This window comes from Micromys minutus, assembly GCF_963924665.1.
Source record: "Micromys minutus genome assembly, chromosome: 30".
In the NCBI taxonomy this organism is placed as follows: domain Eukaryota; kingdom Metazoa; phylum Chordata; class Mammalia; order Rodentia; family Muridae; genus Micromys; species Micromys minutus.
The window spans coordinates 12,175,983-12,200,270 of NC_137965.1; the positions used below are offsets into that span (position 1 = coordinate 12,175,983).

The 24,288-nt window shown below is 46.4% G+C and overlaps 1 protein-coding gene across 2 annotated transcripts; it reads right to left on the reverse strand.

The window, feature by feature from the left end:
• Positions 1-1,532: 1,532 nt before the first annotated feature.
• LRP11 (LDL receptor related protein 11) lies at positions 1,533-23,156 on the reverse strand. Of its 2 annotated transcripts, none has more exons than XM_080941810.1 (7): positions 22,471-23,156; positions 17,540-17,700; positions 15,443-15,584; positions 12,167-12,292; positions 10,689-10,898; positions 7,558-7,653; positions 1,533-3,330 (listed from the first exon to the last, which is right to left on the reverse strand). In XM_080941810.1, exons 1-7 carry the CDS (start codon positions 23,027-23,029, stop codon positions 3,176-3,178), a joined length of 1,449 nt encoding a protein of 482 aa, XP_080797936.1. In that variant the 5' UTR covers positions 23,030-23,156; the 3' UTR covers positions 1,533-3,175. The 2 variants fall into 2 exon arrangements, with proteins under 2 accessions (XP_080797936.1, XP_080797935.1); XM_080941809.1 differs by having other exon boundaries at positions 15,443-15,587.
• Positions 23,157-24,288: the final 1,132 nt, after the last annotated feature.

A 24,288-nucleotide genomic window follows, 5' to 3' on the forward strand; every position in this document is an offset into this window, starting at 1 on the left:
CACCTTACACACGTGGCCACGTGTTCTATAATGTATTGCTTGGCTTTTATTTTTCTTTCTTCCCCCTTATTACTACTGATTTAAGCATGCTCATCATTTTACAAGGATGCTTACCTAGAAACTATGGAGGGATGGAGAGAGCTCAGGTGGTAGTGCAGCATGAACCTGGGTTTGAGCCGTGGCACACCACATTATGGTCTTGACTCCAGTGAACAGTTAAGAGATGGGCAACAGAACTGAAGAAAGCAGGCCAGGAAGTTAAAGATGGGTATTTTGCAGCATCTGACTGTTTCTGCATCATATATACTCTGGACAAAATAAAAGCTGGAGGCATCATGGCCTTGGATTGGCTCATTCACTGTTCTGATCTGTTCTCTGCACAGGCCTCTGACGGTACATTTAGTGATGGCAGTCTAGTTTTGTCAGCTGAACTGCTGAAGAACACCACCGTTTATGCAGAATTTGAGTTTTCAGTCACATAAAATTATGTCAGTGTAAAAGCAGTTGAAGCAGCCTTTTTTACCCAACAGTTTTTCCTAAGCCATTTTGTAAATTGTTTTTATATTAAAATTAAGTTCATATTTGGTTTGTTCATATACAGGGTAATCGTGGCTTGCCTGCCTCCGCCTCCCGAGTGCTGGGATTAACTACAGCACCTGGTTAAAACTGAATTAAACAGTGGGGTCTCAATGTCCTGATGTCACAAGGGGTTCTCTGACTTCAGTCCATTTCTGAGACGCCTGCTGTGGGTGTCTATCTTTGTCATCTTTGGTTTCCTGCTTAGCCAAAGACTCTTAACAGCATTTAGCCCTGGAAATCACTGTGACTTTATCCCTTTCCTGCACAGTGCCAGGCCCAACTATGGTAAGAGCTTAGAGAGTAAACCATGAGGCAAGAAGTTTGAAGCCAGTTTCATGAGGTCATTAGTGAACAAAGCACTGTTTTCCCCTTGGTAGACAGAGCAGTACTGAAACTGTACAAACCTAGGGTCCAACAGCATAAGGGTAGTTGTGCTAGGAAGAGACATAAATGGGAATGAAACCTAGACATTAAGGGATGAGGGGCGATAACTTACAGCCACCCGTAATCTCAGAAGCTCAGGGTCAAGGCTTATGTTAAGAGCATCCCTGGGACGACACTGAAGGAAGACATGAAGGGAAGGATTCAAATTATGATGTTTACATGAGCAATCCAGTCAGAGGCACCAACAGGCAGACCGCCATGGGCAGCCATCTTGAGGGGCAAATAGAAACACGGACCATTATAGAGATGTTTGGACTGAGGGAAGATACAGGAAAGAGCAGACCCAGTGCGTGAGAGGCACTGGTGTGACAAAGAGAGCAAGGGGGACAAACAACTCAGCCATTACAAGGACGAGAGCACTAGGCAGGGCTGGATCTTCTCCAGCAGAGTTCACGTGGCTTGGGGTGTCCCTGCGTGAAAAGAGAGTTGTTATGATTAAATCCAAATGCTATAGTTCGGGCAAATTTAGTAACCTAATATCTGTAAGACAGCATTTTTTTAAAGGCATAAGAATAAAATAGTTTATTGAAGGACTGGTACATACAAGCATCTTTTCTCAAGTACTTTGAAACAACAGCAGTGCTGGATTGGAGTGAAGCTTCTTTGTATATAAAAGATGTGCAGGAAGAAACATGCCTTATCAGTTTCTATTCACTGGGTATGGCTATAGGTGACCTGTATAAAAATGAGCCGCACAGCATCACAGAATGTAGGCTCACTCACGCCGTTCATCTGTGACTGCTGCTGTAACACACCACTGCTCAGCTCCAAACAGCAAAAGGCTAGAGTTAGTCTCGAGAGACAAAAGCAAACATTTGTTTTACTAGAACTACTCTTTAGTTAATACATGTCCATAGGTTATATTCCCTCACCAAAATTAACCCCTTGTTAAAGGAACCACCTACTTTACATTGAGTCTACAGTGTTTTTCAGTGTGTTGTAACGTTTGTCACTTAGGGTAAAGAAACTCGGGACCCTGAGGGGCACCACACCCTGCAGTCCCCTCAGGATAACCTCTAGCATGTACAGCCTGGCACTGAGTGTCGATGGGAAAATCTGCCTTTACTGTCTACAAACTTGGAGATGCTAAATGGACACTAGTTTCCTGCAAGGGATAATTTGTGCAAAAGTGCTTTCTGCTCTGGAAATACATCCTGACATGAGCTGATTGTACATGACAACATTTTAATGACATAAAGAACGGCGAGGGCAGCGCTATAGATCAGCAGTAGAGTGCCTGCCTAGCATAAACAGGCTCCTGGGTCCCTCCAGCCCTGCAAAACACACAAAGAGAAGCATCTGGCTCATTCCATTGAAAAGTCTGTGATGCCTGGACCAGGCGACATTTTCACAAACACCCAGACATCACCGTTTGGATTGACAGTTTGCACGTTTTCATCAGGAAGGTTCATGTTGAAAACCAGTGCATATGTAAAGCAGCCACACTGCTCCACACCATGGAGCAAGCATTGGGCAGATTGTCCTCACGTATCCCACGGCTGGGATTCTATTTGCTTTTGCCTGCCAAGCCCTGTCCTCTGTTGCCAGCTTGCTCTCATTTCATAACCGCTTACAGTTGCCCCTAACCAAAAGTGATTCTTCAAAGGTCAGCCAGATGTGGCAGCTACCACCATGATCTGATGTCAGAAGCATAGAGTGTAGGGGGTAGGGGTGGAGGACCCGTATTCCTCCCCCGTGGGACATCGCTGAGCTATTCAGAATAATTATTACATCCAGACAGACCTGCCATTGGTAACATCTCACTGAGTGTAAATTCACTTAAGATCCCCTTTCAGAGGTATTTGGCAGAGGAAAAGAAAGTGGAGCTCATGAGAACTCAGTGGAGGGCCCAGAAGACAAGGGAAGCTGCTAGGGACCAGCAGTTGGCACCTCATAAATGAAAGGCAGGACTTCCATCTGTCACGTCGAGACATGCTGACTTCCTGTCTCAGCAAACAAGCTTCAAATCTCATGAATTCCTCTCTACCTTTCAAGACATTAGACATCCCAGGAAAATGATTTCATGATAAACCGAGGCTTGTGTTTGCAGTGTCTTCTAGCACAGTTTAAAACAAAATGTCTTAATGATAGGACCCAAAGAACAGATCGTAAGTGATGCCCATCCTTGCCCCCAGCTGCTCAGATAACTTTATTACAGATACATCCCGTTGATGAGGTAGTCAGATTCCTCAGATGTAATGGGACGGGCTTTCTTAAGTTTCTGCTTCACCAGTCGGAGTTGGCATGTCACCATGAGAAGTAACAAAGCAGTGATGGCCAGACCTAAGGCCAGGGGTAGCACCGCACCTATGAAAGGTTTGAAGAAAAAAAGTGCCGGTAAGTGGTTGGCGATGGTGGGGGCTACTGGCTACCATGCGATACTCAGCATGCATTAATTCACCCCATCAATAACTCCGGTTGGTTCTAGTTTTTGCTACTGCTTTCGGACAAAGGCACAGGAAGGTCAGTTCCCCTGTGTATGACTCTCTAGTCTTGAACCAAATTCTCTACCAGGTTCTTACAGTTCTTTCTTTTTTTTTTTTTTTTCCTTTATAAAATCAGCACCAGGAAGAGAAACATTGCAGCAACATCATCCTTACCTCCAACTATCCTGGAGACTGTGACCCTGAGAAATGTTTTCATCATAGTCATACATGACAGGTGGCCATACATGATCATTTTCTCATTAGCTGTAGTCTAACTCCTCATTTCTGGTTCTGGCAGAGCTTAAGATATTAATTTCCAGGGCATCAGAGATAGGTCTATAGTTAAGAACACTTACCTCTCTTCCAGAGACCCATCTTCAGTTCCTAGCACCCACATGGCAGCTCACAACCATGTGTAACTCTAATTCCAGGGGATCTGATACCCTCTTTTGGCCTCCACAGGTACCAGGCACTTGTGTGGTACCGAGACATACATACAGGCAAAACACCCATATACATAAAATTAAATTTTTAAGCTTTTTTTTTAAATCGAGGGATCCTACTGTCCTCCGGTAGATCATTTATTAAAAACTAACCTTAAATATGCTGGTACACTCGGTCAGCCCTAAAAACACATGCACACAGGCAGCACTAAAGAGACTAAGCAAATTGTATGTATGTGTGTGTGTGTGTGTGTGTGTGTGTGTGTGTGTGTGTGTGTGTAACAATAATAAAAAGAGGCCATGAATTTTCCAGAAGTGGGGAAAGCATGGGAGAAAGGGGGGGGGGGGGACTGATGTCATTATATTTTAATTAAAACTAAAGTTGTAAAAATCTGCTTGTGCAACTTTGGCTGGTTTTCCCATGGCGCTGGTCCTAGGTGGCAGACCAGAATAGCCCGTAGTCTTCCAGGGTCTGGAAGGGGCATGGCAGATTGGTCTGCTGTCACCTCAGCCTCTATTCTTAGTCTGCCCTGCTCTAGTCAGCTGGATCAGGCCAGTTTGTGATACGGTGAGATTATTTTTAGTTGCACCTTCTTGCAACTGGGGAAACTAGAGGAGCCAACATCTCCACGTGCAGCTCTGTTCCGATGCATTTCGTTTTGCTTGTTTATTCTGTGTACATTAATAGCTTTCCATGTGCCAGACACTGGCCTAAGTGCTACTAATCAAAATACAATTATATTCTTGGTTGGTCACAAAAATACCCAGCCCCAAGGATATGCCGGCTTTAGAGGTGAAGTAACTTAATTCTCACAACCACACAAACTGGTCCTAATGTTGTACCCACTTTCCAAACAATGAAAACTGGGGCATCTAACATCATCTGTGGTAGAGCATCCATCACCCATTCAGGACAGAGCCTGTGGTCTAGTCCCTTAATCACAATCCTAACCCTGTGGCTCAGGCCCCCAGAGCATGACTAAACAGATATGAAATTCATGAAAATCTCTTTTTTCAAAAATCAGGTATGAGGTTCCTAATTCCTGTTTAGGTCTCTCTCCTCTCTACCTCCCCTCTCCTGCAACTTTCCCTTCCGCCCTCCCCCCCGATCTATAATATAGTGCTTGCCAAAACACTGAAACATATTCTTTTCCTTTTAAACTGAGTTGTGTGTCTGTACAGTTGTGTGAGTGTGTGTGTGTGTGTGTGTGTGTGTGTGTGTGTGTGTGTGTGAGAGAGAGAGAGAGAGAGAGAGAGAGAGAGAGAGAGAGAGAGAGGAAGAGGAGAGAGAGAGAGAGAGATTGTTCTCCATCTTATTCTTTGAGACGGGGTCTCTCACTGAGCCTGGAGCTCACCTAGCTACCCTGGCTGGCTGGGAACTCATATCGACCTTGAAGCGCTGGTGTTCCAGGGATAGTCCACCACTTCCAGGCTTTTTCCTGGGCATTGGGGATCTGAACTCAGGGACTCATCCTCACACAGTAAGCACTTTACACACTGAGCTGCCTCCCCATTGCTGCAGCGTTCTTTCCTTCCCTTCTTGTTTTGTTTTTTAGACAAAGCCTCACTCCAGAGCCCTGGGAACTCACAGCCCAAGGCTAGCCTTGGCAATCGTCCAGCTCCCCCGACTGCTGCTCTTACACAGCCACCTTGCCCAGCTTCTTTGTGTTATTGTTTAGATATATGTAGTGTGTGTGTGTGTGTGTGTGTGTGTGTGTGTGTGTGTGTGTGCATGTGTTTGCAGGTGCATGTACACATGTGGGCAGGTCAGAGGTCCACACTGAGTATCTTTTATTATCTCACTCCATCTTTTGAGACAAGGTCTCTCATAAACCCAGAGCTCATCTATTGGCTAGAGTGGCCGCTCCGTGAGCTCCACCCATCGCCAGCTCCCTAGGGCCAGGGTCACATACCTCTGTGACCGTGTCCAGCTCTTCCATGGTTGCCACAGAACACACGTAGGTCCCTGTTCTTACATGGCAGGGACTTTGCTGACTGAGCCATCTTCCCAACTCCTTGTTTTTTTTTTGAATCAGGAATTTGCTATATAGTCCATGCTGGTCACACACTTGTAAGTCTCCCTCCTACTCTGTCTCCCGAGGCTACAATCCTAAGGGATACAGGGATGGCCCACCCCACCTCATTTATTTCTTGCCGTTTAATCCTTAGTTGTCATAGTGTTTCCAAGACTCTCAGCTTGGGTAGTTTCAAGTTATGTTCCCCCCTCCTACTCCTTCTAAAAGACAGATAGAGTCGTAACCAGCTAAAGTAAAGTCTCTCACTGATACCCGTGCTTAAATGTGTATTAAGATGTCTTAATAAAGCCTCACTCTGGATCATAAAAGAATCTAAGATGATGAACTCTCTAGTCCGCTCGTATGAGTCGGAATGATATTTCCAAACACCCAAACAACCTGAACAAACAGGCGTGAATTAGAACCGAGGCTCCAGAGACACGTGGCCATCGGCTCCACTGTTGACAGGTGACAGGGAGTCTTATTCCAGCCCAATTCAATAGGCCAGCAGGCCGCAGGGGAACACAGACGGGTGCCTGAAATGTGCTGAGACATCAGTTGGGTAAGCATTGTGTCTAGGTATTGCCCAGCTATGAAAAGGGGATGAACAATGGACTACAAAGACACTTCTAGGGTGGAGAGACAGCTGTGCCATCTTTAGACGGATAATTTAGGGATTCCGTTTTGTCCCACTAGGTCTTTTTGCTGATGTGGCACGCAGGGTTCGAGCCTCTCAACGGGACTGTCAGTGTGCTTCCCCTTCTGATTTAAAACAGCCCAGCGATGGAGCTGTCCTCACAGGTGTCGGTGCTCCCCTGCCTCCGGTGCCCCCCACATTCCCGTCATTTTCTGTCATTAAGACCACAGAGTCTCACACATAACTCAATCTTTACAGCCACCATTACATCCGAACCATGCAGTACATGCTAAACACGGTGCTGTGTTCATTTCCCACAGTCACCCTGTGAAGCAGAAATGGTCACTACTGTCACCTCCCCCCCTAAGGTCACTGGGGTACAGAGAGAAGAACCTGCCTGGTTGAGTTGAGTGGCAGAGCCAGAATGTCAACTCAGAATGTCGCTCTGTAGACCAGGCTGGCCTTGAACTCAGAGATCCACCCGCCTCTGCCTCCTGAGTGCTGGGATTCAGCAAGCTTGCCATCATGCCCGGCTGAGCCTGTATTCTTAACCCTCGCATCACAAGTGTGACCTTCCCCACAGAGTGATCCCTGGAAGTGTATGGGGAAGACAGACGAGAGCTGAAGACAGTAGGCCACTGTCTCGGGCGACGTGATGTGCTGTGACCACGAAGATAAGAAGACAGTCTGGGCCATGTATCGACATGAACTCTCATGTATTGTATGGACAAGTGACCTGTCAGTTAAAAACACTATGGCCTATAGGAAAGAGCAGAAGAGAAAGTAGAACATCAGAAACTCAGGAAGAATTCTGGGATAGAGCCAGGAGTTGGAGGAGTTGCTGGAGAAGACGTGAGGAGACAGACATGTGGTACCTGAGCAAGGAGCTTGGGGCTGTGGGGAGAAACGGGCCATCTTACAACACCCATGGCTCCACCCGACATCCTGCCGGGGCTTCGGCAGTCAGTCCTGTACCTCACTGCTCCATAGTGTGTTTCTAGGTATACACTGACCTGCTTCTGGGGCTGGGTGCTCCGCTCCTGCTTGGCCACTCTTGGACTTGAGGTCGTAATTTCCTTCTTCTTGTTTTTTTCCTGAGGAATTATCATCTGTGGAGAGCAAGCGGAGATGTGTTAAAGGCACGTTCAAAACTGCAGGAAGTAGGAGAGAAAGGTTTCTACATGACACACATGAAATATAGAATTACAGCTTTATTTATTTTTTTAATTCAGGTATATGTTTGTTTGTGTATGACATGTATGTGGGTGCCCACAGAGGTTAGTTGTGAATCCCCTGATGGAGGTGCCAGGAACCGACCTTGGGTTCCCTAGTTGACCACTAATTAATCTTTCCAGGACCTTGTTTACTTGTTAGAAGATGGATTTAGAGGGAGGAGTGGCAGGAAGTATTTTTAAGTAAACAAAGGCCAGTTGGCCCATGCCTTTAATCCCAGCATCCTGGAGGAAAAAGAAGATGACCTCTATGGGGGGTTCTATGTGAGGTGAAGAAACTTGGTCAGCACCATTTCAGGGGTTGTGTCAAAACCTGAGGAATCTGACTTGGTGGTTTATTCTTCCATACTCAAGCATAGTAAAACTTTGGGGAAAGATTTCCATGTGACACATACTAAATGGAGAATTCAGGGGCTTGCACAGTGAGTGATTTCTATGTTCCTTTTGTTCATCTTCATACGGAGGTCCCAGTACACTTTGAAGAGGCTCTCTCCAAACGGCCCAGAAGTGACTTAAATAAAGCATGATTATCATGTATATTTCTCCTGACGAAGTAAGGTTAATAACACAGCTGGGGAGGGGGACACAGTGTAGTCCCAGAGCTGGGTTAGCACACACAAGGCTCTGCCTGGTTTAAGTCCCTGGGACCCTGCCCCATCTTGAATCACTGCAATAATATTCAAATATTTTCCTGTACAGTGGTGTTCTAAGATCACCATCTCTCCCTGTGTATCCAAAAAAAAGGTGGAAACATAGAGGAATCCGCTGGTTGGTATAAAGGACATTTTCCAAAGACGTAAGTAAGCAAGGAAAGGGAGTCTCAAAATCTCAGGGACCTAACCCTTGACGATAGCTTGCGTTAGGTTTAGATGAGGGGTGAGCAGTTCAAGAGAACACTGAGATGGATCGTGGAGGACTAAGGAGTTTCTAAGAGAGTTAGTTATTGATGCCAGGGACAGACAGACAGACGGGGAGGAAGGCAATCAATTTGCTATCTGAAAACCCTCAAACTAAGAAGGTAAGACTCCCAGGACCACAGCACCCGAGATTTGGCATCCATCATTTCACATGTCCTGCAACCCAGGCACCGATGTGTGGCTCTGAAGAAACAATGCGCTAAAGGAGGAAGACGCTGTAGAATGTTCTAGACGTATGGCCAAGGGAACCAAGACTTCAAGGAAAAATGCCACAAACAGAATGCCAAAAGGTGTAGGCTGTCACCCCTGTGCGCTCTCCTGAGTCCAGTCAAAGATAAGCCTTGAAGAGTGACAAGTGTCCTTTCTGTACCCTGGCCTCCTGGATGCTGCACCTGGATCCCCTGGTTCCCCTCACGGCCCAGCTCTGTCTGCTTACGTCCACTCTGGACTCTCCCAGATGTCCCTACCTCTGGCTGTGCCTTCTCATATATCCACAATAAAATTTCTCTTCTACCATGACAAAAAAAAAAAAAAAACCACGTACAAAGAGTGACAAGTAAATGATCCGACTTGAATCTCAAAGTAAATAATAACGTTCTTAAAGCTGGTAGGATAGTTTACAATGTATGACACCCTGAGTTGGACTCTCAGTGTTACATAAGTTAATAAGTAGATACATTTCCTACACAAAGACCTTTTATACAACAGTTACCCCGGAAGATAAGCTATGGCCTGAGGTATTGGTATATTTAGTAGAGAAAGAACACCACACCTGCCTGCAGAAAAATGTTTGTTTTTGTTTTTTTTGTTTTTTGTTTTTTGTTTTTTTTCTCACAGGTTTCAGCCCAGTGCCTCGAAGGACTTGGCCCATCTGCGGCAGAACCCACAAGTTCTTGAGTTGCCAATAACTAGAGCCTGTGTAAACGGGCACACAACACTTCTTTATATCACTCTGTGGACCTGGAAACCTGACTTCCTTCCTCCAGCTAGACCGGACACAAGGAGACAGCATTGTTAACGAGAGACTTGGACCACGCAGAGGCCCTGCAGCTGCAACCACACTGGTGACAGTCTGGCCATTGTAACACAAGGTGCTGAGCAAAGGCCACACTGGAGCTCTGTACTCCCGAATGCCAGGGCCGCAGGGCCTCCTAGGCACAATTCGCTGTGCAACCAGACATTTATACGTGCCCTATATAACCTTTAAAAGCCTGTTTCTTAGGCTGAGGGTTTATTTCAGCGGTCAGTATGCTTTGCATGCATAAAGCCCTGACTTTAATCCTCATCACACACACAAAAAATGGTGCCTATAACTAAACACACATAGAGATTGTTTTTCTTGTCATTAGTCCCAAAAAATACAGTATAAGAACTATTTATTTAGCGCTTACATTATATTAGAAATTATATGTAATTTGGAGGTGGTTTGCAGTATACAGGAGGATGTATATAGTAAATTAGCTTTTTTGTACAGTTGTTTATTTTGTATGTAAGTGGGGAGGGGGTATGCCATGGCCGTGTGTGGAGGTCAGAGTGTAATCTGCAGGGCTCAGTTCTTCCCTTCTACCAAGTGAGGCTTTGGGTGTAAAACTCAGGTTATCAGGATCTGCAAGTGCCTGTGCTCACTGGGCTGCCTCGAGGCCCTCTATTGCTACTTTTATAGATGGGAATTGAGCGTCTTTGAACTTTGGTTCTCACCAGTCCTGGACCCATCCCTCAGGGACACTGAGGAAAGATCAAATCAAGGCGTCTGGATGCGAGACAAGGGCTCTTCCCCCTACATACAGCTCTAGAGCTCCTTAACTGTAAACTCATCAGTACAAATGTCAGGGTTGTTTTTCTGTTTTGTTTGGCCAAATTCTTCGTTTTGATTCTTATCATTCCATCTTTAGAGCACAGTTTCCTGATGGTCTTCAAGCATCAAATATGACTTTGAACCATATTAACATCAATGGATGAGACACTAGTCATGGAGAACTCACGCTGAGTCCTTACCTGGCTGGACAGGGTTGATCTGACTCTCTGGAGCCCTCTGCGTGGAGTGGATCCTCTTCTCTGGGTGGGATACAGTAGCTGGTTGGTTGTGGGTAGTGGCTTTCTGCGATTTTTCCAACCAGGGGTCTCCTTCACCTTCATCTAATCCTGTGGCTCCTGGCTGGGCAGAAGTAGCCACTGTGTGTGTCACCAACTTGCGGTCCAGAGCCACTGTGAAAGAACTCAGTTACTTGCTGGGCTCCTTTCTTCCTTCTTTTCTCCCTCCTCCCTTTTTCTTTTCCTTGTGTGTGTGTGTGTGTGTGTGTGTGTGTGTGTGTGTACGTATGTTGATACCATCAACCCATCAACCTCTGTTTTTGAGACAGATTCTCTTTCTGGCCTAGAACTTGGAACTTATCTGAAGGCTTGATTGGCTGACCTGTAGGCTTTCTCCATCCTTTTGCCTCTGCCTCCTCAGCACTAGGAAGACCACCACAGGATGACACACATGCATTTATTTATTTTTTAACATGGATGCTGAAGAACTACTATCTCAGCCTTGGATTTCTTTTCTGAAGGGTAACTAAAATCACTGTATCTGCAGTTGATTTAAAAATCATGGATATTTAAGACTACTGTCTCACTCAGCTAAGACATGCTGAGCCCACTAAAACTATTGCTTGGTTTTTAAATGGGCAATGTGTTTTTCCTCTTCTAGTGGCTTTCCTAACATGGACATACTCAACATTATATTCTTGGATTTTTGGTTCGTTTTGCTTTTCCAGTCTCTCTCCTTTGTTGTAATTAAATCTGGACCTTGGACCCCATGCACTCAAGGCAAGTACTAAACTATGAGCTGCATCCTCAGTTCCTATACCTTATGTTTTGAGACCTGTTTTCCCCCTTCCTTCCTTACACCAGACTTTACTGAGTTATTTACCATAGCTCTTCTTTCTTATGGTGCATTTAGGTACATAACCTTATACAGCTGATTGATAAGTCTAACTTAGCCATACCCCAGTGTGTAATAAACAACTCCTAAAAATTATAAAAGCAATGCCAAGTGTGGTAGAGGCCCAGGCCTATAATCTCAGAGCTCAGAAAGCTAAGGCTAGAGGATTGTGAATGTGAAGTCAGCTATGTGGCAAGACTGTAATACACACACACATACACACACACACACACACACACACACACACACACACACTATTGTCAAGGCAACTATTAATGTACTTCAGGTTCTTTTTTAAAGTGTGTCACACTACCTGGTGGAGATCAGAGGACAGCTTGTGAGAACTGACTATCTCTTCCTACCACAGGGGTGCTGGGGCTTGAACTCAGATCGTTAGACTTCAGCAAACGCCGTGATTCACTGAGTCATCTTGCCAGTCCCACCCCAGTTCGTAAAAAGGGCATGTGAGGAGATATTTTACAGACACCGGCCTGCCTGTGCCGCCCTTTCCAGATCCCTGCCTGATAAGACCACACAACTGACTCACAGTTTTGACAGAAGTCTTCGTCAGACCCATCTGGACACTGCCTCACGCCATCACAAGCCAAGGCGATGTCGACGCAGCAGCCATCGTCACAGAAGAAATGGTAGCGCGAGCAAGCACTGGAGCATCCTGTTTGTGAGCAAGTCTCAGGTCACAGGGATGCAGGGCAAGTTAACATCCCCTGTCAGGGGCAAGGGGACATCAAGCATGGTGAGGTGGCAGGGATAGGAACGTGACAGAACAGAGCAGGTCAGAGGGTCCCTCTGTCACCTCTCACTGGACTCAGGGCTGCCCCAGAGCTCTCAGCCCGAAGACTGTTCTTCAAACCCTTGTTGCCCTGGTTCCTTTGACTTCTGCTTCTTTGGTATCCAATCACTCATCCATCCATCATGGGGCCCCGTCAGATGGGTCACCTGACACCATCCCAACCACTGATGACCGTGCTTCAGTAGCAGCACCACGTTATATAGTCTGTGTCCTGAAGTCTTGTTCACTTTTTTTAAATTGAGATAGGTTTTCTTTATGTAGCCCAGGCTATCCCTGATGTCTTGTTCACTTTTTTTTAATTGAGATAGGTTTTCTTTATGTAGCCCAGGCTATCCCTGAAGTCTTGTTCACTTTTTTTAAATTGAGATAGGTTTTCTTTATGTAGCCCAGGCTATCCCTGATGTCTTGTTCACTTTTTTTAAATTGAGATAGGTTTTCTTTATGTAGCCCAGGCTATCCCTGAAGTCTTGTTCACTTTTTTTAAAAATTGAGATAGGTTTTCTTTATGTAGCCCAGGCTATCCCAGAAGCTCTGTAAACCAGGCTGACCTCAAATTCACAGAGATCTGTTTGCTTCTGCCTCCCGAGTGCTGGGATTAAATGTCTGCACGGCACCACTACCTCTGGCAAAGTTCTTTTTTCTAAGACATTTTTTTTAAACTAAATTACCTTTCTGCTGCTGACTCCTGTGAGTAAACAACCAGACTGCTAGTGTCGCAGAAGACACTCTACAGCTACTGGTGGTGTGAATATATTTTCGTGAAATGATGGTATTTTTCCCTCTTGGGAATTTCGGGAGCTTCTGGTCTGCCGTGTAATTCGTAGGAGTCACAGACATTCCCTTGAAAGGCAGTGCTCTCTACTTCTGACTGAGACAACTTTGCTAAATAAGAATCAAATGGAGAGACGGCTCAGTGATTAAGAGCATTGGCTTCTTCCAGAGGACCAGAACCCACACGGGCAGCTTAGAACTGTCTGTAACTCCAGTTTCAGGAGGTCCAACGCCTGCACACAGGCGTGCAAGTAAGCATAGCATCAATGCACATAAAAACTGAATACACACACACACATACACACACACATATTGTTTGGTCTTTCAAGATAGGGTTTCTCTATGTAGCCTGAGTTGTCCTGGAACTTACTCTGTAGCCCAGGCTGCCTTCCAACTCACAGATATCCTCCAGCCTCTACCTCCTGAGCACCAGGGTTAAAGGTGTGCACCACCGTACCGGGGAAAATCCATAAACATAACAATACAAAACAAACCAGGTAACTCTTTTGTGATAGGTATCCAGCTAGAAGCTGGTCTTAAGGAGTCCTACAATTTCTTATTTATTTATTTACTTTTATTTTATGTACGTTGGTGATTTCACTGCGTTTATGTCTGTGTGAGGGTAAAGGATCCCTTGGGATAGGAGTTACAGACAGTTGTGAGCTGTTGTGTAGGTGCTGGGAATTGAACTCAGAACCTCTGGAAGAGCTGCCAGTGCTCTTAACTGAGCCATCTCTACAGCCCCCTGGGAATTCTACAATTTGAGAGTGACAGGATGGACTAAATGGCTCTTCCAGGAAGATGACCAGCAGATTAATATGACATTCCACTAACAGCAAAAGCTAAGCACAGTTGATATGTACAAACGGAATCTAACACTTATTTTATTGAAAAGCTGCTAACCAGAAGACTGGAAAGTGACCCTGCATGGGAGCAAGGTGATTGGAAGAGTGCTTGATCCTAAAGGACAAAGTAGGAGCTGCTGAGACAGCGCTCAGTTTGGCCTCCTTGAAAACTTAGGCCTGCAGAATCAGTGACAGCCACCAGGGGGAGCAAGTGGGAACGAGGGCGCTGATCAGTAAGCAATCTTACATGACCATGGCCGGAAAACCCCAGACTGCAGGGTTCTACTGTTTTAGAGACAGATCAGCATTTATACTTTATCTGTTTCTGGAGTAGAGGTCTCCAAATGTTTTCAGCGTCATAATAGACACACACCTCAAATTTACTCATAAATAATTTGCATGTGCTCGTGTTCCGAGCCACTGTATCCAAGGGACATTGCAAGATGGCTTGTCACTAAGCCCGAGAACATGAGGTCGATTCCAGAAACCCACATGCTGAAAAGAGAGTGACAACTCCCGGTAAGCTGTCCTCTGGCCTTCGCATCCCTGTGCGTGCAGGAACACACAGTGAACGAACACACATGTGCACACTCAGAATAAAAGACATCACACATCTTACTAAACACACTGGAAGTTTAAAAGACTGAAAATGAGTAAAACAAAAGTTCAAGAGTTTATATATATATATATATATATATATATATACATACATATATATATGGTACCCAAGGGGATGTGTATGTGCATACAATATACATAGATGTATATATGTGTATACTATATTTGTATGTAAATATTTAGTACTGACTAGACCAAGTCGGTAAATAATCACCTTATCAACTAGTTGGTTTTGTATGTGGCAAGAATATAAACCTGCCTTTTGGCACTTTTGAAATATACATTCTTACCAGCCGTAGGCAGCATGCACTAACCCCAGTCCATCTGTTTAACTGGAATGTTTACAGTATTTCCTACATAATGACCCCAGCTTTTAACCATCACTCTGCCCTCTGATTCCACTGCTGGACTGTTTAAAGTGTAGTCTTCGGTCAAACATTTTAAACACACGTATCGGAAGGACCCTCTATCTTTCCTCTCCTAGGAAAAGCTAGGCACTGTCCTTAACAAGGTCAAAGAGGAGAGGCAGAGGATCATCCCACAGGATGCTGTAGCTCATGGTGTATGCTCTGAGAATGTTCTCTACACTCTAACCAGAGGGGCCCAAGTGGTCCTCAACATGGAGCCCACGTCTGCTATTACAATTTAGCAAAAACTTCAAGCACCGAAAATAAGAAGGCGGAGCCTGGGAACTGTGAATCCCACTGACATCATCCGTCCACGACCAAGCTGGGTTTGGCTGGCCAGGGCGGACTTGATGGAAGGACTTTTTGCTCACCTCCTGTAGGGTGTAGCCTGGGAAGCACGGTCACAGACACATTGTCAGAGCTTCTCTGACCCGCGGAGTCAGTCACCGTCAGCTGGAAGACGTAAGCTCCTTCCTTCAGGCGGGACAGCCGAAGGGTTCCTGGCTGAGGCACCTGCTGTACAAACAGGTTTAGGGAAGAGGGCTTAGCACAGAGGGCCCAGGAGTGCGCATGTTCCCCTCCCCACGAGGAGCCATCACTCCTCTTCTCCTTAGAAACGATACTAAGTAACTTTGAAACAAAACACAAATCTTAGATGACACTCCAAGGTAGAAGCTACTCCCAGTGTACAAACTAAACCAAAATGTTGAAATGGAAAGAAGACAGACAGGAAGGAGACCCTGCACACAGGCCGTCAGTCAAGTACACAAACCCGGGAAAGAAGAGGCTGAGATGGAAAGATGAAGCAGGTGGTAAAACCTTGCTAACAGAAGACTCATGACACGGCTAACCTATGACACGGCTGCTAACACACTTCATGCAACTGTCTTCATTAACAGGCACTGAGACCGATGTTCAGATCATAAGAGGGTATTAACAGTGGGTCAGAAAGAACCACAGCTTCCATGAAGAAATCAGGTTGGGGAGAGGGTTCAGATTTTATGAAGAATATACATCTAAGAGCATCTAGATTAGGCTAGAAGGTAGGTGGCCTGAAAATTGGTACAAGGGTTTTTATACAGAAAAAAAAGAAAAGAAAAGAAAAGAAAAGAAAAGAAAGATGCATTCAGCATTTTCCAAAGGGACAGAGGTTCTCAACCCGTGGGCCGTGACCCCACTGGGGTCACATATCAGGTATCCTGTGTATCAGACATTTACATTATGATTCATTGGCAGTAGCAAAATTTTAGTCACAGTGTATCAACACACTGATTGCATGGTTGGAGGGGTCACCAACACTGTGAGGGACAGTACAAAAGGGGACAGCATTAGGAAGGTTGAGAGGCACCAATTTAAAGTGAGTTTCTGCTTCTGGAAAAGTAGGGCAGAGGACGATGACTCTTGGGGAGTGTGCTCTGGGAAGAACTCGGGGTGACAGGCTGGGGACAATTCTGAACGGGTCCAACCAATGGCTGTGGTTCCAGTCCGGTACAAACTGGCTTTTCACTACGTCATCCTCTAAGGCAGGGGTTCTCAGTCTCCCTAAAGCTGCAACCCTTTGATACAGCTCCTCATGGTGTGGTGACCTCCCCCCCCCCAGCATAAAACTATTGTGTCGCTACTTCATAACTATAATTTTGCTTCGGTTATGAGCAGTAATGTAAATATCTGTGTTTTCTAATGCGCCGAGGCCACCCCCGTGAAAGGGCTTGAGAACCACCTCTCTAAGGGGCGTGGTCTGGAAGTGTTCCTCTCTGGAGATGACTCCAGCTGTCTCATGGCTGATACATGCAGGCACCCCCTCACAAATGGTCTGTTTCCACCCACAGCAAATCTAGCTGTGGCCAAGGGAGACTGCTGCAGGGCAGGGCTCAGGACAACCCCACGCTACCCACTTCGCTTCTTAGCACGGTGTCCGTAAGTAGGATTAACTGCTGTGTGCAATGCTTCCAGATCATGTAAAGAAAGAATTCATTCTCTTATTCTCGGCTCCCTCTTTACATTCCTTCCTTTCATGCTTTCTAGGCAAAATTTTAATCCAGGGTAGCCAGGAATCGGTGACATAGTCTAGATTGGCCTTGAACTTGTGATCCTCCTGCCTCAACCCACTGAGCACTAGAGTTACAGTCATGTGCTATCATACTTGGCCACTACCCAAATCTTATACTAAGAAAAAAAAAAAGCCTTTTTTAAAAAAGGACCAGAATTATTGAAACACAGCCTAAGTCTTTTCCTCTGAGCCGAAGGAGCAAGACCCTGGCAAGCTTTCACGCAAACAATCAAAGCTGTTTGCCGAGCACCAAAGGGAGTTTACTGAATAACTCATTTTTAGGATAATCGATTTTACGGCTTGTCCACTTTAAGCACACTCCGCCTGTTTGTGTGCATTTAGGGACTGACAACGAAGGACATTCCAGAAAGCCACTTCCCCAAAGCATCAGTTTGTGTTAGCAGGAATAACAAGTCACCTTCATGTCCACTGACGACGGGTCACCCTGCTGCAGCGTCCACTCATAACGGACAATGGCGTGGTCGTCTGTGCTTTCTCGGCCATCTAGAACTACCCCGTCGGCGGGCAAATGTAAAACCACATCCTTCCCAGCCTTGCTAACTGGGGGCTCGTCCTCACCTGTAAAAGAGGACAGACATAAGAGGTACCCCTCTCTGATTCCCCAGCCGATGAGCAACAATATCTTGTCTGCAGAAAAACCTCAAAGAGAATAAACGGTCAGCTGAAATCAATCTTCCTGCTAACTTCCTCTGTGTCCCCTTTATACGCCCAAACAATAGACCAGCAACCCATTCTGACGTAGACTTTTGGCAGTGATACACGTGGAAGAGGAAGCGTGGAGGGCCAGCTGTTTGCAGTAGCTGTAGAAAACTAGTTACCAAAGACATCTGTCTGTCTGTCTGTCTGTCTGGATTTATTTATTTACATGAGCTCACTGTAGCTATTTAGAAGGCATCGGATCCCATTACAGATGGTCGTGAGCCACCACGTGCTTGCTGGAAATCGAACCCGGGTCCTCTGGAAGAACACCCAGTGTGCTCTTAACCACAGAGCCATCTCTCCAGCCCCATTTTAAAAAAAATTCTTTTTAATGATTTGTTTTTAAGTTGTGTGGATTGGTGTTTTTCTAGCATGTATGTCTGTGTGATGATGTCCCATCCTCTGGAACTGGAGTTACATACACTTGTGAATGGTCATGGGGGGGGGGTGCAGGAATTGAACCCAGGCCCACTGGAAGAGCAGCCAGTGCCATCTCTTCAGCACCCAATAATATTTAAAAAGAAAAATCTGTCAAAGGTTTTACGTGGAAGGATGAGGAAAGCCCTGAGACATCTTGCTTGTCATGAAACAAATTAATCTTGCCTTTCCTGAAGAGAAGTCACGGCCGTCACTGACTTCCGTTTAAGTGCATCCTGGATGTGACTTCAGAGCCCAGGGAAACCCTCACTGTCTAACCTGACCTCTGATGACCTCTGAGAAAACAGTTTCTCCCCAGTTCCAGTCAGGCTAATGACACTGTTACGTGCGTTTTGAAACAAGCCAGAGCCTAGCTGCACAGAAACAGTCCCAGAAACAAAGCACAGCACTGTCCGAGAGTGAGATAAACGCAATCCCAAGTTTTCATTATTAAAAAAAAAGAATGTAATTGAGCATGTTAAGCACTACGGGAACATTGATTTGTTCTAAAAACTAAACAGTGAGTGAGACCTACAGAGGCGAAATAAGGTTCACGCTAACTGAGACCAAGTGCGGCAAGGGGGAATTTACTCTAGAGAGCCAGGTTAGCTGACCTCATTCCCAACACCCTGCTGCGAATAGAGCTTTCCTGATAGAGCTCCTGAGTCTGTGCCAAGTGGTGCACAGGCTGCGCACAGGCTGGGGAATAAAAAAAGACAGGAAACAAACTATGGGGCGGGGCCAGAGCAGGGACGAGAGCCCTATACACGGAGGGAAGGCATCACGGCTATCTGTGCCTGTCTGTTTTTCCTTTCCAGGCTGAAGAATCACTTTTTTAAAAAAATTGCATCACTGAAGAAAAAGTATCCAGAATTCCAGTATGATTCTCATTATTTTTAGTATATGGAATCCCATCTGTCTTTCCCATAGGATACTAATGATCAAATACAATAATAATAAAAGTAATAATAATAATAATAATATATTAATTATCATTTAATTGATAAAATTAATGTTAAATTAATTAAGTAGAATGTTTGCATGAGCATTATATAATTATATAATATTTATAATATATAATAAATATATGCTACATATTATATAATTTATATACTACATGTGTATATATATATATATTTTTTGAGATAGATATTCTCTGTGTAATAGAGCTCTCAGTTGTCCTGGACTCTCTTCATAGACCTGGATGGCCTAGAACTCAGAGATCCACCTGCCTCTGCTTCCCGAGGGCTGTGATTAAATTCGTGCACCTTTACTGCCCCTTACTGGTAAGTTTGTACCAGGTCGCGTGGCCAGCATCCCCTCACCTGATATTCACTGTTAGTCTGAATGAAGCATTTACAGTTCATCAACGTTATCACTGTAAAAATGCCACAATAAACATGTTATACTGTTTCTCTAGAACAGTGGTTCTCAACCTGTGGGTCATGACCCCTCTGGCAGCCCTCTGTCTCCAAAATTATTTACATTAGAATTCATAACAGTAGCGAAATTCCAGTTATGAAGTAGCAACAGAGATAATTTCATGGTGGGTTGGGTCACCACAACATGAGGCTTTGTATTACAGCATTAGGAAGGCTGAGAACCACTACCCTAGAAAAAATGGGTATTTTAAATCTTCGCTACATTATTTCCTAGTTGTTTTCCCATAGGTTGGTACCAGTTTACAATGTGGATGCCCGTGAGTCTATAGTTTCTCACATGTGTGCCAAGTTAAGGGTTTTTGTTTTAGTTAGTTTGGTAAGTGTAAACTGACATTTACATTGGAAACCCCCCCCCCCGCACTCCTTCCAATGGTACTGGGGACTGAACCTAGGCCCCCAATGTGCCGGCTAAGTGCTGTCCCTGTGCTCTGCCTAGTCTCTGACTGTCTTTAACTTGTTTTCACTAGGAAACTGTTCACCTGAATCCTTTGCTCATTTACTTCTGTCAAACTAACCCTCAGCTCTGTCAATTTTCCTAGACTCTTGTTTGCAATTCCTTATTATTGACACTTTTTTTGTGTGTGTGAATTTGTACAAAATCTTTCTTTTGTGATCTACTTAACTGATTTGAAGACTTGTTCCTCTCAGATAGGTAATACTGAATTTAGCTTCTAGTTTTTCTAACTAGAAGTTACTGGAGTAGACTGTGGCTTAATTTTAAGATACTTGTGTATATAGGGTCTGTGAGATCACTCAGTAAATAAGAGGACCTGCTGCCAAGTTTGATAACTTAAATTCCACCTCTAAGACCCACACGATGGAAGAAGAAAACCAACCTCCTGCAAATTTGCCTCTGTCTTCCAAACATATTCGGTGACAGGCATGTCCATAAACACAGTAAGAAAATAAATTATGTAAATGCTGGTGTTAATCTCAGTACTCGGGAGGGAGAGGCAAGTGAGTCTCTGTGAGTCTGAGGCTATCCAGTTCTATGAAAAGAGTCCAGGATGGCCAGGACAAGAAAAAAGTAAATATCCACCTGGGATTCATGTGTGGTCAGAGTTGTATCAATGCCTTCTCTCCAACACTACCAACAAAATAATCTTAGTATTGTTTATGAACTATAAGTGATTACTGCTCATGAAAAAAAAAGAGGCCGGTGGAGATAAGTCACCTTGCTGCGGAGGGGTCAGCCCTGAACAGGAAGGTCAGTCCTATCTAAAGTAGCAGAGGGCAGTCTGCTTGGAGGAAGGCAGGATTTCACCCAAGGCTTTGGTTTGGCATGAAAAGGGCTGCCTTTCCCAGCTCTACCCAGAGACACTGAACTTCAGGATAGTTTAGTCAAAACAGCACAAAGGTTCTGGTCCCCAGTCAATCACACCAGCCAACCAAGGTTCTATAACGATACCACAGACACCTATACTGCCCGGAAACATCACAGGAAACAGCCACGATTGGTCATTACCATAATGTGAGCTATAAAGGGGAAGCAAGGCATTCAAGTCCAAGATGGTTACCAGGGACTTAGATGGGAGGAGCCTAGACTCAAGGACTGAGGACTTGGAAATCTCTCTTGATCTCTAACAGAGCTGCCTCATTAAGCTTGAGAGTGACAGACCCTCAGGGCTGTTAGGGAAAGCACTGTGAGCTTTTCCGGGGCTCAGCTCAGCAAACTACTTGCTGAGTGGCCCTCAGGCGGGTTGCTCCCCCTCTACAACATATCCCCCCCCCCCCCCCCAGTCAGCCTTCCATACAACAGGGTTTGACCTTTGAGCTGTGGTGAGGAATAGCAAATAGCTTAAAATAGCTTTGAACATCAAACTCAAGGAGAGCGACCAATATTCTAGCCCATCCCACCCAGCGCTTCCCAGAGAGTGGGCGTGTTAATGCTCCCCAGAGAAGAGGCCATGCCTGTGGTCACTGCAAACTCCCTAGAGAAAGGAAGAAAGGAGGAGAAAAACCACTTAGATGGCTTTTACTTTTGGCCTTACTCTTAATCCTGTTTACTTTTCTTCCCTCGGGTTTAAGGAAAGCGTCGATAGCTATGCAAATCTCTTAAAGATGAGCACGAAGAACCCGAGGGAATACATTTTGCTTTTCTGCTGCTTTGCCCCTTCATTGTGTCTTGGTTCTTCTAGAGCATCTGATATAAAAAATCACAGGGCAAGCTGTTTAGGTCTTTTAAAGAGAGGCAAACTTTACACAATACCCATCATGCACTGCTGAGCCCAGCAAACCCCAGTTCGGAGCTCCGCACACGGCCGGCCCTCCTTAAATTCAGTGGGACACAAAACTAACAAGGTCACGAATGTGGGGAAATTTTTGGGGCGAGGGACGGAAGAAAGGAACAGAGGCCGAGTGGCAAGTTTTCCTCCCTATTTTATCTGAAGTAAGTATGTGCAGGCAAAGAGCCAAACCAGGAAGCAGGAGTGGGTGTTGGGAGCAATCTTGCATCTGATCAAATCTTGTCCTTGCAATTTCCTGCAGTAAAACACTCTTTATAAAACGTATGAGACAAAATAAAACTAAAATGATCTTTACTCGGACAAAGAAGGTTCTGAGATAGCCCCTTAAATCAAATTTCCGCCAGTCTGCTCGGATCTGCCCTTCTATCTTTCAAAGGCAGCCAGTCCAACGGACCCAGGGTCAGCCCAAAGTCTGAAAGAAAACAAAAAGTGAGCCACTTTCCCGGTTACTCGCAGCTTTAATCCCCTGGAGGCAGCGGGTTTTGCTTGTTTGATAGCAGGCGGGACCCTCCTCGCGCGCTTACCTGGCTCGGGGGAGATCCCGGCGGCGTCCCCGGCGCGACTGAGGGTGTAGGTGCGGTACCCGCGGAGCGGCGCGAACTTGCAGACGCTGCGGCCGCGCGCCGTGCAGTTGAACAGGTAGCAGCTGGGCGCGGGCATGGGTGCGGGCACGCTGGGCCCCCGGGGCAGCTGCACCACGGCCACCGAGCAGCTCGGCTCGGAGCAGCAGGCCGCCACGCACTGCCGCCAGCCCCGCACGGTCCCGGGTGCGCGCAGGAAGCTGGCTCCCGCCGCGATGGAGTCCTGGGTGCGGATGATGGTGTCGGGCACCGCCCGGTAGACCGCCGTGCCGCCCGCACCGGGGCAATCCTCCCGCGGACCTCCCAGCAGCTCCAGCTCCACCTCCTCGCGAGGCCGTGCCCGCTGCAGCTGGCGGCGAAAGTCCTGAAGCAGCCTATCCACTCCGGACGGCGGAGCGGCGGGCTCCCCGGGCCGGCCGCCGGGCAGCCAGAGGCAGAGCAGCAGCAGCCCGCGGAGCGCGCGGTGCCGGGAGCCCGGGCCCGCTCCTCCCCGGGCGGCCATGGCACGAGCGCGGCCTCAGAGCTCGGCGGCCCCGGGGCCTGGCTGCTTCACGGAAGCGGCAAGCGTGCCGGCTTCGAGAGGCATCGCGGGCCGGATTCCGCTGGAGTTGACGCCGCCCTGGCTCTTCTACCAAGCTATGTAAGGGCTTTCGGTGACTATATCTTCATTCGATCCGGCCGCGGAAGCGCACCGGGGCGACGAGCGTCCTCTACGTGGATCAGCACCGGCGTGCGGACAGCGGCTGCGGCGGGGCGGAGCCTGGCGTGCTGGGGAGGCTCCGGGGCGGGACTTCCGCAGGCCGGCGGGTCACGGGCTGGCGGTGGGGAGGAGGGCACTCCGGGACTTGCCCCGGGGTGTGATCACACCCTAAGCAGCGTGGGTGGTTGGCCCTAGCAGGCCTCCTTAAGCAAGCAGACCCGTGCCAGGCCGTAGCTCACGGGGCAGGGCACTCGGGGTTGGAAGGGACTTTCGGTTAGTCCGTCAGTCTAAAGTCCAGAGCTGCTCCAGAGAGCCACGGGCACAGCCAGGGGACCACCGACTACTTTGGCAGTCTGTTGGCAACGACTTCGTTGCATTACTTATTACAAAGGAGCTTTGGACTATAAGAGTTGCTTTGGCCGTGGTGTCTGCTGACAGCACTAAAATCTAACTAAGACAGCATGCACCAGGAAAGAGTGTTTTCCAGACAGAACAGGGAATTATGGACTCACAGATAATAGAGTCCCACCCTTGGTCAAGAAGCTGTTCACCGTAGCTTTGGTGGGGGTGGGGGCAGTGTTGTTCCAATCTGGTGACGCTGGGTATACAAGCCACACTCCAGAGCAGGCCCCGTGTTCAGAAGCTAGTCAACACAAATCAGACTCCTCATTTCGGGGTTTTATTTTGTTTTTGTTGTTTTCGGTTTTAAAAGTGAAACAGGAAGAGGTGGGGGTGAGGGAGGACCTGGGTGGAGGTTTGGAAGGTAGTGGAAGATGGTAAGGATGTATGGAATTCTCAAAGAATAAATAAAAGCATTTAAAAACAAAAGGTGAGTTCAAAATGAGTAATAATGAGCTTCTCTAGTGTCGGGTGCCCTTCTAATCACTTCACGGGCACTGACTCATTTAACGGCTGTGAAAGAGTGAACATGGCTTACTATAGACTTAAAACACACTAAAATTCGTATGGCTCATATGATGAAATCTCAGGGTGATTGTGTGTGTGTCTGTGATTGTGTGTGTTGCTAGGGATTGAACTTGGGAATATATAGGCACTTTAGT